The sequence below is a fragment of the Cucurbita moschata genome, unplaced genomic scaffold (assembly GCF_002738365.1).
Source record: "Cucurbita moschata cultivar Rifu unplaced genomic scaffold, Cmos_1.0 Cmo_Scf00005, whole genome shotgun sequence".
Taxonomy (NCBI): Eukaryota; Viridiplantae; Streptophyta; class Magnoliopsida; order Cucurbitales; family Cucurbitaceae; genus Cucurbita; species Cucurbita moschata.
This window is the reverse complement of record NW_019268521.1, coordinates 6,265,063-6,281,577: the sequence shown is the minus strand read 5'-3', so window position 1 is coordinate 6,281,577 and position 16,515 is coordinate 6,265,063. Positions and strand designations below refer to the sequence as shown.

Here is a 16,515-nt window from a genome sequence, read left to right as displayed (position 1 = left end):
ATATTATTTTTGCTTTTTTAAATATATATTGTTTTTGTTTCGAAATGGTATATTTGGAAGTTAAATTATTTAATATATTTTGAGAAAAAATTATTCAATAATTTTAAAAAATATAATTTATAAAAACACGATTGAAATAAAAAATTTAATTCGACAATATTGAAAATTTTGGATCTCAAATATTTAATTTGTGGCTATATAAAATAGAATTATTGTGAAAACCATTCCATCAATAGAAAATTACGTACATAAACAAACACTCCTACATATATGTTACGTCTCACATCTCACAGCTGAATTTGTAAAATTTGTAAGAGAAGGCAATCTTCCAAGGTGAAAATCCGGACAATTCCTCGCCGATTTGGGTCGCGAGGAAATGAAGGTATAGGCATAAGGCGGAGTTTGATGTACCAGTTAAGTTACCCGCTTCTTCGTCTTTCCTTCCCATAATTGGCAAGGCCATCCGTCTGTGTTCTTGGAGCTCGATCTTCTCTGTCAGACGATTTTCCGCTCCATAATCTGAAACTGAACTGGAAACGGTTTACAATCTCTACAATTTGCGAGCTTTGTATCACAGGCGTCTCTGGAAATGGATAACACCGGTCAGTAATAGCCATTGTATTTACTTCGGTCTTGAATATGATCTATGGCGGTTTCCTTAATCCTGCGTTTTAATGGATTCATTTCCTCATTTACGATCCGCGTCGATTTCGACAATAATTGAAGTAAGAGAATGGCGGAAAAAGAGATGAAAATTAGGATCAGGATGTCGACCATTGGTATTGATAAGGAAGGATAGAGTATTGATTTCTTTGCCGCGAGTTTAGGCTGTCATGTATTTGTTTCTGCTTACTAGAATATATATTCCCGAGCTTATGTTCTTAATCAATTGCATTTTTAAGGCGGTTTATCTACTCCAGCGTATAGCCTCATATAGTGGTGTATGTTAACTTTACTACCAGCTTATTGTAGATTTATTAAGCATACGAACAGCATCGTAGAGTTATTGGAAATTTGCTTGTTAGACTTTCTATTTTGTCAGGAAGTAGTTCTTGATGTTTGGCTATTAAAGTGGTCATTTTCTTCTACATATAAACTATAAAGCAGTCAAACTGTAGTTACTCCCAAGTTATCTGGTTTTTTACTGTGTCAAATCTTGATGAAGGATTTCTGATGCCTCTCAGAGTTTAATTTTTGCGATTAATGCTCGATTGTCATCTTATATTTTGATTGTTTGACACCATGAATGTTCATACCTCTTGCAGGGAATCCTCAGGGCATTCTTATGCCCCCAGTTGAGGGCGTTGCAGGAGGAGGAACTGCTTATGGATGGAGTGATGGCAGCTTAAACACATCAACTCTCCCCAAAAGATCTATTGATCCCACCGAAGTTCCTACAGCAGATCTAGTTGATGTGTGGTGCATGCTAAGCACAGCAAATGTTGGACCTCAGGAAATGCCTAGGCGTTTAGAACCTGTAAGTATGAAAGATATATAATTAGTATCTTCTTCCTGGTATTGATTTTATTTCTGTGCTTAAATTACAACTACTTTATCTTCTTCCCGGTATTGATTTTATTTCTGTGCTTAAATTACAACTACTTTATCTTCTTCCCGGTATTGATTTTATTTCTGTGCTTAAATTACAACTACCTTTCTTGTATCTTGCATGCGCCATTTTCCACTAGAACATAAAACCTCCTTGATTGGAAGCCTTTAATGGAAACCAGGAGGTTGGATTTATTGATTCATAATGGGTTTATAATTTGTGAGTGTGTGGGGGGAGCTTAGGGCAGTGCCACCTCAAGAAGGTACGAGTTACTGGAACTCAATTGGCAGGAGAGCTAGTCTTTTCGGAAACTGGTTCCATTCTGATTCCTACAGCCTATTTGTTTATTGACTGACTCGGTGGTAAACAAACTTATAGTGACCATGCTTAATTCAAGGAATAATGTCTTAATTAATCCAACTAATAAAACAGAAACTAGTAATTGAATTTAATGCTTGCATTCACGTGTTTCCATGTAACCATAATATAGAGAAACTAGAAATACCTTTCTTTGCTTATTTCATGTCAAATGATCGGATTTGAAAACTGGTAATTCTGAGAACTAATTACTGTGATGATTTGGCCTTCAGATGTGGCATTCCATGTGTTTAAATATTTGTATGCTCTTTGGAAGGAATTTTAAATTTAGTTTTATCTTTGCAGATAAATCTTCTGGCAGCTAGAAATGAGAGGGAAAGTGTTCAAATTGCTATGCGTCCAAAAATATCTTGGGGTGGTTCTGGTGTGGCTGGAATTGTGCAAGTTTTTTCTGGTGATTTATGCTCCACATCTGGCGATCGGTTCGTGTCACTAAACAATATTCATACAGTCTTGTGTGTTATTCCCCTTATAAGCGTTCAGAGGTGGTTGTGTGCAGGCTAGTTGTTGGACAATCGTTGAGGTTAAGGCGTGTGGTGCCCATATTAGGTGTTCCAGATGCCCTTGTCCCACTTGATCTTCCAGTTAGTCAAATAAACCTTCTTCCAGGGTAATGACGACTAATGTGTTGAATTGGGATCTTACATTATGTTGTGTAAGGAATGCTTGGTCAATTTTGTCCAAATCTGAAATAATATTTTATAATGTTGCAGAGAAACTACAGCAGTTTGGGTTTCTATTGATGTCCCAAATATGCAACCCCCAGGTCAATATGAGGGAGAAATCATCGTTACTGCTATAAAGACGGATGCAGAGTGAGTCTATTCACTTCTACAGCTTAAAACATGTTTCAAAATTTCCTTATTTATTATTTCAGATTTTCTGGTGGCTAATATATCATTGTTATGTTTGACTTACTGGTAAATACTCTAAACTGCATCAGATCTTCAACACAGTACCTAGGCAGAGCTGAGAAGCATCAAATATTTAAGGAACTTAAGAGCTGTCTTGATATTATGGAAAATGTTGATGAAAAGCCATTGGATGAAGTGGTAGGTTGTGAATCTACCATTCTAACCTTGCTTATAACAATAATGTATCACGTGTCACATTTTCTAGCATTTAAGCTGCTTGTATGAAACGTTGTCTTTTCAGGTTGAAAGAGTGAAATCTGCAACTGCTTCTTTAAAAAGAGTTACTCAATCTCCATCATTTTCTGAATTTTATTCTGAGAATGGTTCAATTGATGTGATGGATGAAGATGCCTTTTCAAACCTTTCAGTACGCGTAAAGATAATGTTGACAGTTTGGGACTTCACAATACCGGCGACTCCTTCACTTCCTGCCGTAATTGGTGTATCCTTGTATATAAAGGATAAGTTATTAATGTTTGGGGAACATCCAAGTTTTTAGTTGAATTTAAAATATATATTTAGGCATCACATGGTCCTAATATATGAAATAGATTTTTTCCTTTCATGCAATAAGGAATGAAGACATTTAGAATAATGCATGCCTGAAAACTTTTGCGTTTAAGCCTTAACTATTAGTTAGGTATCTGATACTGTAATTGAAGATCGTTTTGGTGTTGAACATGGTACTGATGAGTGGTTTGAGGCATTGGATGAACATTTTAAATGGCTTCTTCAATATAGAATCAGTCCTTATTTCTGCAGATGGGGTGATGGCATGCGTGTTTTGACGTACACTTGCCCCTGGCCAGGTACCATGATGAAACAAACTAGGAACTGTAATTTTATTCTATGTTATTGCAGTGCAATAACACGTGATGACTGTTCTTATTGTTCTAATTTTTCTGGTGGAATATTGCTTTTTGTTGCTTTCTCTATCTGATGTTAGTTTACTCGTTCATTCCTATAGCTGATCATCCGAAGTCAGATGAATATTTTTCAGACCCACGACTATCAGCTTATGCTGTACCATATAGAGCAGTCTCGAGGTAAATTCTCAGTTTCCTCCATTCAATTATGTCAGGCATGTTTGAGATGGATACTGATGAACTTCCAACAACTTGTTGATGTGCCACAGTGGTGATGCGGCAAAAGATTACTTGCAAAGAGAAGTTGAGATATTGAGGACAAAGGCACACTGGAAGAAAGCTTATTTTTATCTGTGGGATGAGGTATTTATGTTCTGCAGACACCCAAATTCAACTCATACCCATTCTATATACTACTGTAGTATGTTGGCAATAATATTCATTTTTGAGTTTTAACAATTTGTTTAAAAAACAGTTTTGGTCTCCAAACTTTCATGGAAGTGGCAAATTAGCCCCGAAATTTTAATTTCTAACAATTTAGTCCTTGTACTCTCAATTTTCTAACAATTTAGTTTTTGAACTTTACAATTCAGTCCTTATACTTCAATTTATAGGAGTTGGGTCTATCATGAAAAATATTGGTAAGATTTAGTGTGATGTCTTAATTTGTAGATCAATAAATTGACTGGGACCAAATGTAGTCATAAGCTACAAAGACTAGTCGCTCCATAAGAAAAATGGACAATTAATTTTGATAGAATTTTCATGATAAAGATTAAATTGCTACAAAATTTAAAGTATAAAGACTAGATTGTTACATACTAAAGTTTTAGGATTAAATTGTAATTTTGATAAAAGTTCCGGGACCAAAAATATTTTTTAACTCTGTAGACTTTGCAAGTATATTGTATTTGTAAACTAACTATAAAGATAGATGTTGAATTTGAAACAAACCAGTGTTTAAATTTGTTATGATGGGAATTGAATTTGAATATCTGTAGTTTAGTGATCAAAATTATTATTTTAAATGATTTCTTCTGATGTAATCTCATTTTTCTGTGATTCTTTCATAAAGCTTACCACTTCAAACTTTCTATGGCAGCCATTGAATATGGAACATTATGATTCTGTTCGCAGTATGTCTAGTGAGATTCGTGCTTATGCTCCCGATGCTCGTGTATTGACAACATACTACTGTGGTATGAGACATGCTCTTGCATATATTTGGTCTATTCATTCTATTGCAAACTCAGATTACATTACTCGAAGTGATTACACAAATTTCCCTGCTAGATTAATAATTTGCACGACACAAAGATGGTATTGTAGTTTTCATGAACAGTATTCAGACATCAACCTCGTTGTTATTAGAGTTTCGGCACTTGAGGATTTGATCCAGAGTTTTTTCATGTGAATACAGTAGAAACTAATCAGATTGTTTCTACAAGAATTCGGTAGTAACTAATCACAAATATAATTTGTGATTGTTGCTTTATGCAGGACCCAATGATGCGCCTCTTGCACCCACCACGTTTGAAGCATTTGTGAAGGTTCCGAGTTTCTTGCGCCCACATACTCAAATTTATTGCACAAGGTAATACTCTAATTGCAAGTAGAGGAGTTCGATAAACAAGAATAGAAGGATGGGGCAGATGTAATTCTTGTGTCTTGTAGCAATATTGAGTGGAATGGGAGATGAATATAATATATTTCACAGGCCAGGTTCTTGTAGGTTGGTCAGAATATTTTAAGGTGTTCGGACGATGTAGGACTATAAGAACTACACACACCCACATAAAATTATATCTTGCTGCCCTATCTAAATCTGACGGTCTTCCTCCAGTCTTGCGATCATTTTTCCACTATCTACACTAAATTGCTTAGCATAAAAGAATGTGTAATTTATTTTTGTTATACAGTGAATGGGTGCTTGGCAATCGAGAGGATCTGGTCAAGGATATAATTGCTGAATTGCAACCAGAGAATGGTGAGGTAATAATTTTTGGAATTTTAGGTCCCTAAAATGTATTTCCTAGAATTGATTTCTATGAAATTATATGTTTATGGTTTATCACACGTTTAGTAGTGGATTTCAGTTAAATGCGTTCATGGCTTTGTATTTTGTTTCTATTTGCATGAACACCTCGTAATTATGAATCATTCTGTTATGAGGCTGTGACTTCCTCACTCTCTCTTTCTATCTCTATGTTTTTGCTAGTGATGTTTAGTCATTAAATTGCTGCTTCGACTTCTGTTTTGAGTTGTTTCATTACTCCTGGTGATAACAGTGTGTGAACTAGAGTTGGTGACTGATTAGAAATAAAGGTTTTAAATATTCTCGATGGATGAAATCTTTATTTTCGTTCTTTAGAGCATCCGTGATTCAATCATCAATGAATATTCTATTTTAGTTCTTTTAAATGGTTGCTATACTCTTGTTGTCTAAAGGTTTAAGTCCTTTTGCATAGTTCTCTGCTGAGGATATAGTCACCTTTCTGGCAGGAATGGTGGACATATGTGTGTATGGGGCCAGCTGATCCCCATCCAAATTGGCACCTCGGGATGCGAGGTACACAGCATCGTGCTGTGATGTGGCGTGTATGGAAAGAAGGCGGGACAGGATTTCTTTATTGGGGTGCAAACTGTTATGAGAAGGCAACAGTTCCGAGTGCAGAGGTAAGCTATACTTGCATAGCTGCAGAAGCTCTAATGCTGAACGTTGTATGTCACATGCTTTCCTAACAAGTCTCTATCATACTCGAGTAGATAAGATTTAGACGAGGCCTTCCTCCTGGAGATGGAGTGCTTTTCTACCCTGGGGAGGTTTTCTCATCTTCACATGAGCCAGTTGCTTCCTTAAGACTTGAGCGTCTTCTTAGTGGTTTGCAGGTGATTTTAATGCTTACTGGATGCTAAATTTGACCCTACGAGTTAAAACCTAACATTTTGGATACGGATTATTATAGAATATAAAAATATTAAACTGTGTACGCAGCCGACCATGCATAGTACAAAAATGAGTAAAGATCCTTTAGTGTTTTGTGTTATGCCCAAACAATTAATCCTGTATTACAGCAATGTATGGTATTGCTCGAAATTCGGGTTGCAAATTTCTACTTGGATAAAACTTACTAGAATAGTCTCTCTCAGTTCGTTTATTTTGGCAAATAAAAATTTTCCTGGATATGGATAGCCTACTCATTTTTATATACTTTGGGATTGCTAATGAAATCTGTTTTGGATGCCAATTAGGACATTGAATATCTGAAGCTCTATGCATCAAGATATGGTAGGGACGAGGGGGTTGCTCTTTTGGAGAAGACTGGAGTCTATCAAGGACCTGAGCGATACACTCATGATCACATGCCAATTGATGTTATGCGGGGTGAAGTTTACAACTTATGTCGGTCATAAAACGACTGCCTGCTAAAATACGGTGGAAATTGTAGATTCCCCAGTCAAAGTGGAGCAGGTTTGGGAGTCCTCAGTTGAGGACAGTCAAATACTCGGAGATGCGAGATCTTTGACACATTTGGATCCGACTTGAATATTCCCTTTCGGAAGCCCTTTTTGAAGCGAGGTAACTTTCTCGGTTATTGTACCATGTCTACAGTGTTATTTCTTTCTCAAGCAACCAGTCGATATTGAACATCCTTGTGCAAAGAACATGCGTATAAAATATTAGATTCAGGCAGTAGTAACCTGCACGATCGCGCGTCATGATGAAGCTATAGTCTTTTTTTCCCGCCCTGTTATCATTGTACCTTTCTAGCTCCAGTAGTCGTAGACCTACTTTAAGTTCTCCTTTGCTTAGACACACTGGTTGAGTTTGTGATGCTATGCTTGAGTTTCAGTATACGACCCTTTTTCCCCTTATTAAATAAAAGGTTAAATAATACTTTTCCAGTTTTCCATACTCTACTCTAGTTTTGTCAATATTTAGTCTCTGTGCCTTCATTTGTTTCACTCCGAACTTAGATTACTTATTGTGTTGACATTAAGAATCCTGTTAGCTACCAACAGGTTGAATTAAGTGACAACCACATGTTACCCAAATCGAGTTATGTTACCAAGAAGTAAAATACACACGAGTCTAATTTGTTTGGACCTTGCACCAGGATGAAAACCACTAACTTATACATGTAGGAGCCATAGACTAACCTGCTCCAATAACTGGCTTTCAGATTGAAAAAGAAAAAGGGAGAAAAATTGGATCCATTTGGGGCTAAGTCCCAAGGTAAGGGTGATGGTGATATATACTGTGTGGTTAGAAATCACTGAGGAGATTTAGCAACCATATTCACTCAACCTCCTCTTCACTCTTTAAATCCGTAGTCGGCTCCGTTAGCATGAAATCATCGTCAACAAAACCCTAACTACAAGGCCTTGCCTCCCCCTTCCAAGTAGAGTTCAATAACCATGTTGGATGGTTTTGTCTATGGTTCAAACCTGTAGATAGTGGTCCTGACCTGGTTGGACAAATAGGTAGATTCTCATTTATTGTACACGCCACATGGGTACCATATAATTCCTGTTGCCAATTAACAGGCTTTTTGCCAATGGGAAATGACTAAGATTTCACATTTCTCGACTAAAGAGCAACGGTACAAAACTTAAAAAAATACTATATAATCAACATTAGTAATTTATCAGTCTCACTGTTACATGGGCCATAGCAATTATATGAAATATTGCCTATGGGAATGGAGATGTGATAAAAGTAAATACTCCGTAGATTGACTTTTTTCTCTTCCATGAATCATTTGTCCCCGCCCCTAGAAACTAGTTGATTATAATCACTACATTGACCTTTGCATCGAATAGGCAGCAGCTTTGGGCTCTGTAATATGCATTATATTAACACCATAATGACAAGAGGAAAAGAAGGAAAAAAGGCAAAAGAGAAAGGAAAGATGAAAGCTTTTGTAGTTGGAACTCACGGCTATCACAGATATCCAATTCGCAAATCAAATATATGGTGATTACTTGTGCATCTTTTGCCCCTCTTGCCTTTTTAAATTGTGATCTTCATCCTTGATAGCTGTTTACTTTTATCTAGTAAATGTTGAACTGGGTCCCTCTTATCCTCGAAATTAATGCCTCTCCCAACTGTTGAATTTTGTAGGTAAAATATCGAGTATAACTCTAAATTTTGCAATTGTGGTCTCTATATGGATTTTATTTATTTATATGATTTAGATATTCTATTTTGGTGTAAATCTATTAGGGCTAAACCTACTTTATTATAAGTCTTAAGTCGATTAAGTCGATTGCATTAACATGTAATTGAATGAATTCAAGAAAGGGTCTTTCAGTTTAGATAAGACATGAAAAATCCTTTCAGAATAATTAAATGGACTTATTATATTGGGAAATGTCCCTATCTAAGTAAGAAAGGGTTAAGTTTTGGTCCATACGTTGATTTTTGAGTTAAAAATTCTAAACTTTAATGTCAGTGTACCATATGGTACACTTTTCTGAATAAATTGTTATTATAATCTTATTATTTTTCAAATATAAACGGCTGTCATATTATAATAAAATAATCGATAAGTTAAATTTTGTCGAAGGTAAAACAAATGATTTTCATATATGGAAATGATAAATTCCACATTGAATACTCGGTTAGATTCTTCCATTACATACAAAACTAATATTAAATTTGATTATCTAATAATTTCCCTATCCTGAAGATATAAAACAAACCTTTTTCTCGATTACATTGGATAAGTAGGAATTCGAGTGTAGTTTTTTCCAATTTACAACATACATAAAAATAATAATACAAATGAGTAGGTTTGCCGATTGCGGGGTAGAGTTTAGTAGTGAGAAAATAGAAGGTGTCACGGACATATTTATCCAAGATGTGTTGTCTATAGTTGCATGTCCGTTGTATATCAAATCCCCTACATTAAATCACTTTACTACTTTTCTTTATCGCTTTCATGATGTATAGTTATTTTTTTGTGTTTCCTAAATGTATAATGCTTGGTATAGTCATGTTTACGTTTGGTAGATCTGAAATGTCTCAAATTATAGGAAGACGTGACTAGTCGTCAATTCTTCGTATTCGGGAGTTGTATATTATTCAAGCCATTGTATTGTCTCTCGCTTATCACCTGTAGCATTGCTTTCAAACATTCTTTCAATCTTGGTTTCAAACACTATTTAAAAAACTTATCTATTCCATTTTTAGACTATAGGCTTGAACATACGTCGGTAATATAGTTTTAGGTTGGCTGACTCAGTCGATACTAAAAGTAAGTGTCGCATAATCACCCGTGTCGCACAATCACCCGTAAACATTCCAAATGAGCTCTACTGTGACAAGGGCATAACTGGTAAAGACTAAAAATAAAATTTTGAAATGTCTACGGTGCCCCCGTCCGTAGATATCGGAGTCCTCAGACACAAAAGGACAAAACATTGCCCTTTTAAGCAACCATATACCCTACAACCGAAAGCACGACCTTCAAAATGGAACCGCTCCTGTGATTTGCTTTCGAGTGATGATCTCGACGTTCCGCTGCGATCGTCCCCACTGTAACACCGTGGTCCCAACGCTTTGTAAGAAGCACGTGCAGGATAATGCCTTGTAGTAAGCCCAAGCTCCCCATTTACCTTTTCTGTCACTCGTACTGTATCCGTACGTCTCCCAAAATGCCCTCCAGCTTCATGTTATTCACACTATTGCCACCACTCTTCGACCACTATACTTCTAATTCAATCGAAAAATTGGTCCGAGTTTCCCCGACAAATGTTATCACCTAGTAGATTACGACACGTGGATGGATAGATTTCCATTCCCTAAACCATGGTAATCACACACACACAAAAGTCCTTCCTTCCCTAACCATGGTTAACTGGCGCCGCTTAGATTATTTCTTTTTAATCTGATTTTCCACTCTCCTCTCTCCCTCTCCTCAACTATTTCTTTTTGTTCAAAATTTCAGCTGTTTTTATTTTTTTTTTCAAAATTTTAAAACCAGAAATGTGAAAAGACAATAATGTCCTTAAATTTAGGTTCAGTTTTCCTAACATACAATCACAAGTTCAGAAGGCTTAGAATCCGAGTTGCTAATCATTGGATGGAGCGCAGTGTTCTTATAATGAGTTATTGTGTGCTGAGCTTTCAGTAAAGCTTAAATCCTAAAACTATCTTCTCGTTGAGCTTATTTGCCGAATGGTTGATATGGAAAATTGTTCGCCGGTTGCGGTTTCCGGAGGAGATGCTTCTTTATCTTCTTCACGTTATATCGAGCCAGTGACGGCGGTAGCCCTGCCGAAGAAGAAACGGAACCTTCCCGGAATGCCAGGTAAGGGAATTAAAAGCGCCAATCCAGCCGCGATGTTTTGATTGTTCGATATTCTGTGATTTCAATCAATCTTGGCTCCCAGATTTGATTGTTTCTGTTTTTCAGACCCGACGGCGGAGGTGATTGCTTTGTCGGCGGAGAGTTTGCTGGCGACGAACCGGTTTGTGTGCGAGATATGCAACAAAGGCTTCCAGCGGGACCAGAACCTGCAGCTTCACCGGCGAGGCCACAACCTTCCCTGGAAGCTTCGGCAACGGACTGACAATGAGGTGCGTAAGCGCGTCTATGTCTGTCCGGAACCTACCTGCGTCCACCACAATTCGGCGAGAGCACTCGGCGATCTTACCGGAATAAAGAAGCACTTCTGCAGAAAACACGGCGAGAAGAAATGGAAGTGCGAGAGATGCTCGAAGAAATACGCGGTAAAATCTGATTGGAAAGCGCATATGAAAACTTGCGGAACTCGAGAGTACAAATGCGATTGTGGCACTTTATTTTCTAGGTTCGATTTTCGTGTTTCTTTTCTCTGTTTAATGGATGCCTAGAAATCATCGCTTCTCTGTTTATCATTTTCACTGAATTTCTGTTTCGATTTCTTGAAGGAGGGATAGTTTTATTACGCATCGAGCCTTTTGCGATGTATTAGCGGAGGAAAGTGCTCGTGCTCAAACCCTAGCACTTCCATACTCTAACCCGAAGGAATCGGACACGGTTTCGCCTCCCCCGCCACCGCTCACTCCGACAACCACTGTGGTATCTCCGGCGTTGTCAATTCACAGCTCAGGTAATACACTTAATCATCAATAATCGCGAAATGCTCCAAATCCTTAATATCCGATTCAAAGTTTTGATTGATTTTCTTTTCTAAGAACTCCACATTCCTTGACTTGTGCGTCCATATGCTCAATAATGTGTGTAATTAAGAGGCTAATCGTGTCAAATGAAACCTTTCTCGATCCATTGTTGTTTGCAAGTCCTTTCTCTCTTTTATTTTTGTTTGTTTTTCCCCCCAAGGATTCGGTAGTACTGCTCGTTCACGGGCAATTCTTGCATGGATGACAGTGAAGCTCAAAGATCGAGGATAGTGGAAAGGGAGAATGATGGCTTATCGGAAAAAAAAGTCGCCATTATTCTCTTCCCCTTTACTTCCTAAAGTGCTTTTCTTTTTCAGTTCAAGCTGTTCATCATTCACTGGAAGCAACTGCCCAATTCTGTTCTTCACTCACCAATTCTGTTCCCTGTTTTTGATTCGTTTGTTCTGTTTTTTTCTTTTTTCTGTTCTCACGGTACCTCCACGGATTATTCTTACAGAGATTTGACAGATTTGTTGCTTTGGTCTACAGAGCTAGCTGATACTCAGATAAGAGTTTCATCCATATTAACGCCTTCAGGCGCGGCTGTCAATAGTAGCTCAAACGATTTGTTTGGAAATAGTACTGTTTTTGCTACCTCTGCATCGTCCCCGACCGTTGCAGGCTCCAATTTACCCACCTCGATTGTGTCGTACGATTGCCCCTCTACTTGCCCTTCTGTTTCCACCGTGAATCCCACCTCGCTCTCTCTCTCCACACCTCTCTATCTTTCCACCAAAGGATCATCCTCCCTCTTTCCCCGACCTGACCAAGACCGTCTGCAGTACACGTGTTCAACTCAACCGGCGGCCATGTCCGCCACCGCTTTGCTACAGAAGGCAGCGGAAATGGGGGCAACCGCGTCTAATCCGTCGTTGTTCCGTGGCATTGGGATGGCTACTACTACTTCTTCAGTTCATGATAGGTCTGCCACTGCTAATGTGAACCGAGATCATTGCAATGGCGCTTCGTTAACGGGTGGGTTATGGCTTGAACTTCCCTCTGGACTGGCTGGTTCTGGTTTGATGATGGCGGGTGGTCCATTTTGCTCGTTTGGAAGTCAGCCCATGACGAGGGATCTTCTTGGGCTTGGCATAGACGGCGGCGGGGCCTCTACTAGTAGATTTTCAGCTTTGATCGCTTCCATGAACGGTGGGTGTGCCTACGACGAAAGCTCCACCGCCGACGCTTGGGATCGAGATGAACAAGATGGAAAATATTGATTGCTGGCTGGAGCTTCTGCTCGTGTGGTCCTCCTCCGACTTCGCCTCATAGCTCCGTTCAACTCCACGGTGGTTGCCGTTCCGCCCGTCGAACTGCCACTGTCTGTAGATGTTTTTAAATTATATTTAATTTGCAAGCCACTAAATTTATAATTTAAATTTAAATTTAAATTTAAATTGATAGCTAGTATATACCGAGCTTGTTTATAAAACAAGACAATTTAGTAATTTATCGAGGAATAAAACAATGTAAGCTGACATAAAAAAAAAAACAATAAATATATATTCATTATGTAAACGCTCATGCCCCTAAGATGTTAATTATAATTACTATTTGAGGTCAACGTGTAGAAGCCAAGAACTCTTTGGCTTAGTGTAAAATGTTGTGCAAAAAAAAAAGTCTGAACCAATGATCGAGAGATGCTCCAAATTTTGGAGCAATGCTGGGCTGAGGTCACGGCTTCAAGTAATTTCTCATCTGCCATTGACTTTCGCGGTGCTACAATGGATGGAACAAAGAAGAACGACCACAGACCTTCCTCTCCTGTACTTCGCTAGCAGCGGCTTTTCAATTTCCAAATGGTTCTCTTTGCTGTTTCCCTTGTTGTTGTTGCTGCTCTTCTTCTTACAATCCTCCTGAAATTTCTCTACTCCACTTTCTGGCTTCCATGGAGGTTTCAAATCCACTTCCGAAAGCAGGGCATAAAGGGCCCTCCCTACCGTCCGATCATCGGCAACTCCACCGATATCCGCCGTCTGTTCGCGGAGGCACAATCTAAGCCGATTCCGTTTCACCACGATATACTCAGTCGCGCTCTCCCTTTTTACTTCCGGTGGTCCGGTGAGTACGGAAAGACGTTTCTGTACTGGTTCGGGTCGAAACCGAGACTGGCCATTTCCGACCCGGATCTAATTAAGGAAGTGCTTGTGAATACGCACGGGTCTTTTCGAAGGATCCAGTTCAACCCGCAGGCGAAGTTGCTTTTTGGAGAGGGACTGCTAGGACTGGACGGGGAAAAATGGGTCGCGCGTCGGAGAATTGCGAATCAGGCTTTCAACATCGAGCGCATAAAGGTATAAAACTTCCTTTACATAATTTCTATGTTGGCTGGCGTCTGTTGATAGTGTAGTTTTAAATTGCACAGGGGTGGGTACCCGAAATAGTTGCTAGTGTGTCGAATGTTCTGGAGAAATGGGAAGAGATGAAGGGCGGAATGGAGGAGATTGAATTGGACGTTCACAAAGAATTTCGTCGCCTCTCAGCCGACGTAATTTCAAGAACCGCATTTGGAAGTAACTTTGAAGAAGGCAAGCGCATCTTCAGTTTGCAGGAACAGCAAACACATCTCTTCTCCCAAGCAGTCAGAAGTGTTTATATTCCTGGCTTCAGGTCTATTTTCAATTCTTAGTTTTGCTTTTCCTGATTTTCTGTGTACATTTTCATATTCTCGAATGTTACAAATCTACTAGTGTTCGTTTGAATTGAAAACTTGAAATGTAGATTTTTGCCGACGAAGAAGAACAGAGAAAGGTGGAGCCTGGAGAAAGAAACTCGGGAATCGATAAAAGAGCTGATTGAGGAAAACAGCAAAGGAAGGGAAAACTCAACTAATCTACTCAGCTTGTTAATGTCATCTTACAAGAACCAGAATGGGGAAGAAGAGAGACTTGGAGTGGAGGAAATCATTGATGAATGTAAGACATTCTATTTCGCGGGAATGGAAACAACTTCTCATCTTTTAACTTGGGCTCTTCTGCTACTAGCAAAGCATCCAGAGTGGCAAGATAAGGCCAGACAAGAAGTTCTCAACGTCTGCGCCCATAAAACACCTCCTGCGCCCGAGAATTTGAGCCAACTTAAGCTTGTAAGTCAATTTACACGTAATGATATATATATTCTTTTGGATAAATGTCACCTTCCAATAGTTACAGATATCCTTTATTGGCAAGTTTTGTGCATAGTCACTGTTGTTCTGTCCGAAAAATTATCAACTAGCAAGATGGAATTTGAAATACTTTCAGGTGGTTTGCACACTGTATGTAACAGTCCAAGCCCACCGTTAATAGACATGGTCCTCTTTGGATTTTCTATTTTGGGCTTTCCCTCAAGGTTTTACCTCTCCTTGACAAACGTGTTTTAAAAACCTAGAAAAACACGAAAGAGAAAGCTCAAAGATGACAATATTTGCTAGCCGTGGGCTTGGACTGTTACAAATGTTATATGAGGCAAACACCGAGCGGTGTGTCAACGAAGACGTTGACCCCCAAGGGGGTGGATTATGAGATCCCACATTGGTTGGAGAGGGGAACGAAGCATTTCTTATAAGAGCGTGGAAACCTCTCCTTAACAATACTCGTTTTAAAGCCTTGAAACTGATGGTGATATATAACATGTCAAAATAGACAATATTTGCTAGCGGTGAGTTTGGGCTGTTACACTGTACATGGTGGTGTTGATAACTCGCAGAATTCTGTTTTGGAAGTACGCAAGTGAAGTCGAACAATACGAATTCACAGGGACTAAAATATGATCGAAACATATATTTGGTTGGTTGTGTTAATGTTTTATGGATGTGGGTTTGAACTGAAATGGCATCCATTTTCTATGCTCGTACTCATTCGATATCATGCATCTCTTATGGCAGGTAGGCATGATAATTAACGAAGCACTTCGACTTTATCCTCCAGCAGTGATGATGACGAGGCAGGCAGCGAAACAGGTGACACTAGGAAGCTTGGACATTCCTGGTGGCACAGAGCTGTTCTTGGCGTTGGCTGCTGTCCACCATGAGAAAGAGATTTGGGGAGAGGATGCAAACAGCTTCAACCCTTTGAGATTTGGTGAGCCTCGGAAACACTTGGCTTCCTTTCTGCCATTTTCGTTGGGTCCCAGGATTTGTGTAGGCCAAAACATGGCGTTGATTGAGGCCAAAGTCGCCCTGGCCATGATAATTCAACGATTCTCTGTTGCTGTTTCTCCAACCTACACTCATGCCCCTTTGCTTTTTGTAACCTTACAGCCTCAGTTTGGTGCTCACCTCCTTCTTAGGAGCTTATGTAACTGAAACTTGCAGTTAGTCTAAGTATGAAGTAAACGGTGGAGCTTTGTGAACTGTTTTGTAAAATGTCCAACGAGAACAATATCTCTCAAGTCTCGATGTTGGTAGTAATAAGTTCAAGTTAATGTATAATCTCATTTCAAGAGACGTTCACTTTATCTGCGAGTTGAAGTCTGTGGAGACCCGACTCGAAGGGTGAGATGATTCCTATTTAGACGGGGTACGAGAGAGAGAGGGAGTGAGAACATTTTTTTTAATTAATCAAAATTATAATTTTTTAAATAGGGATTTCTCTTATTCTTGTAATAGAATAAATTAAAGATAAGTGGCTTTCTTCTTTTTTTTTTTTTTTTTTTTTT

At 38.7% G+C, this 16,515-nt stretch overlaps 3 protein-coding genes across 3 annotated transcripts; all 3 read left to right on the top strand.

Moving 5' to 3' along the window:
* The first annotated feature begins 339 nt into the window (after positions 1-339).
* LOC111443295 lies at positions 340-7,623 on the top strand. Its single transcript, XM_023081057.1, has 16 exons — positions 340-602; positions 1,266-1,477; positions 2,213-2,349; positions 2,427-2,537; positions 2,641-2,742; positions 2,871-2,979; positions 3,083-3,283; positions 3,482-3,650; positions 3,809-3,887; positions 3,977-4,070; positions 4,810-4,906; positions 5,208-5,301; positions 5,627-5,699; positions 6,210-6,383; positions 6,474-6,596; positions 6,960-7,623. The coding sequence occupies exons 1-16, from the start codon at positions 590-592 to the stop codon at positions 7,119-7,121; spliced, it is 1,950 nt and encodes a 649-aa protein (XP_022936825.1). The 5' UTR covers positions 340-589; the 3' UTR covers positions 7,122-7,623.
* A 3,013-nt stretch (positions 7,624-10,636) lies between these two features.
* LOC111443308 (protein indeterminate-domain 2-like) lies at positions 10,637-13,395 on the top strand. Its single transcript, XM_023081074.1, has 4 exons — positions 10,637-11,023; positions 11,129-11,525; positions 11,626-11,807; positions 12,367-13,395. Exons 1-4 carry the CDS (start codon positions 10,891-10,893, stop codon positions 13,095-13,097), a joined length of 1,443 nt encoding a protein of 480 aa, XP_022936842.1. The 5' UTR covers positions 10,637-10,890; the 3' UTR covers positions 13,098-13,395.
* A 75-nt stretch (positions 13,396-13,470) lies between these two features.
* LOC111443307 (cytochrome P450 734A1) lies at positions 13,471-16,301 on the top strand. The gene is made up of 4 exons (XM_023081073.1): positions 13,471-14,171; positions 14,243-14,487; positions 14,599-14,962; positions 15,743-16,301. The coding sequence occupies exons 1-4, from the start codon at positions 13,677-13,679 to the stop codon at positions 16,160-16,162; spliced, it is 1,524 nt and encodes a 507-aa protein (XP_022936841.1). The 5' UTR covers positions 13,471-13,676; the 3' UTR covers positions 16,163-16,301.
* The last annotated feature ends 214 nt before the right edge of the window (positions 16,302-16,515 follow it).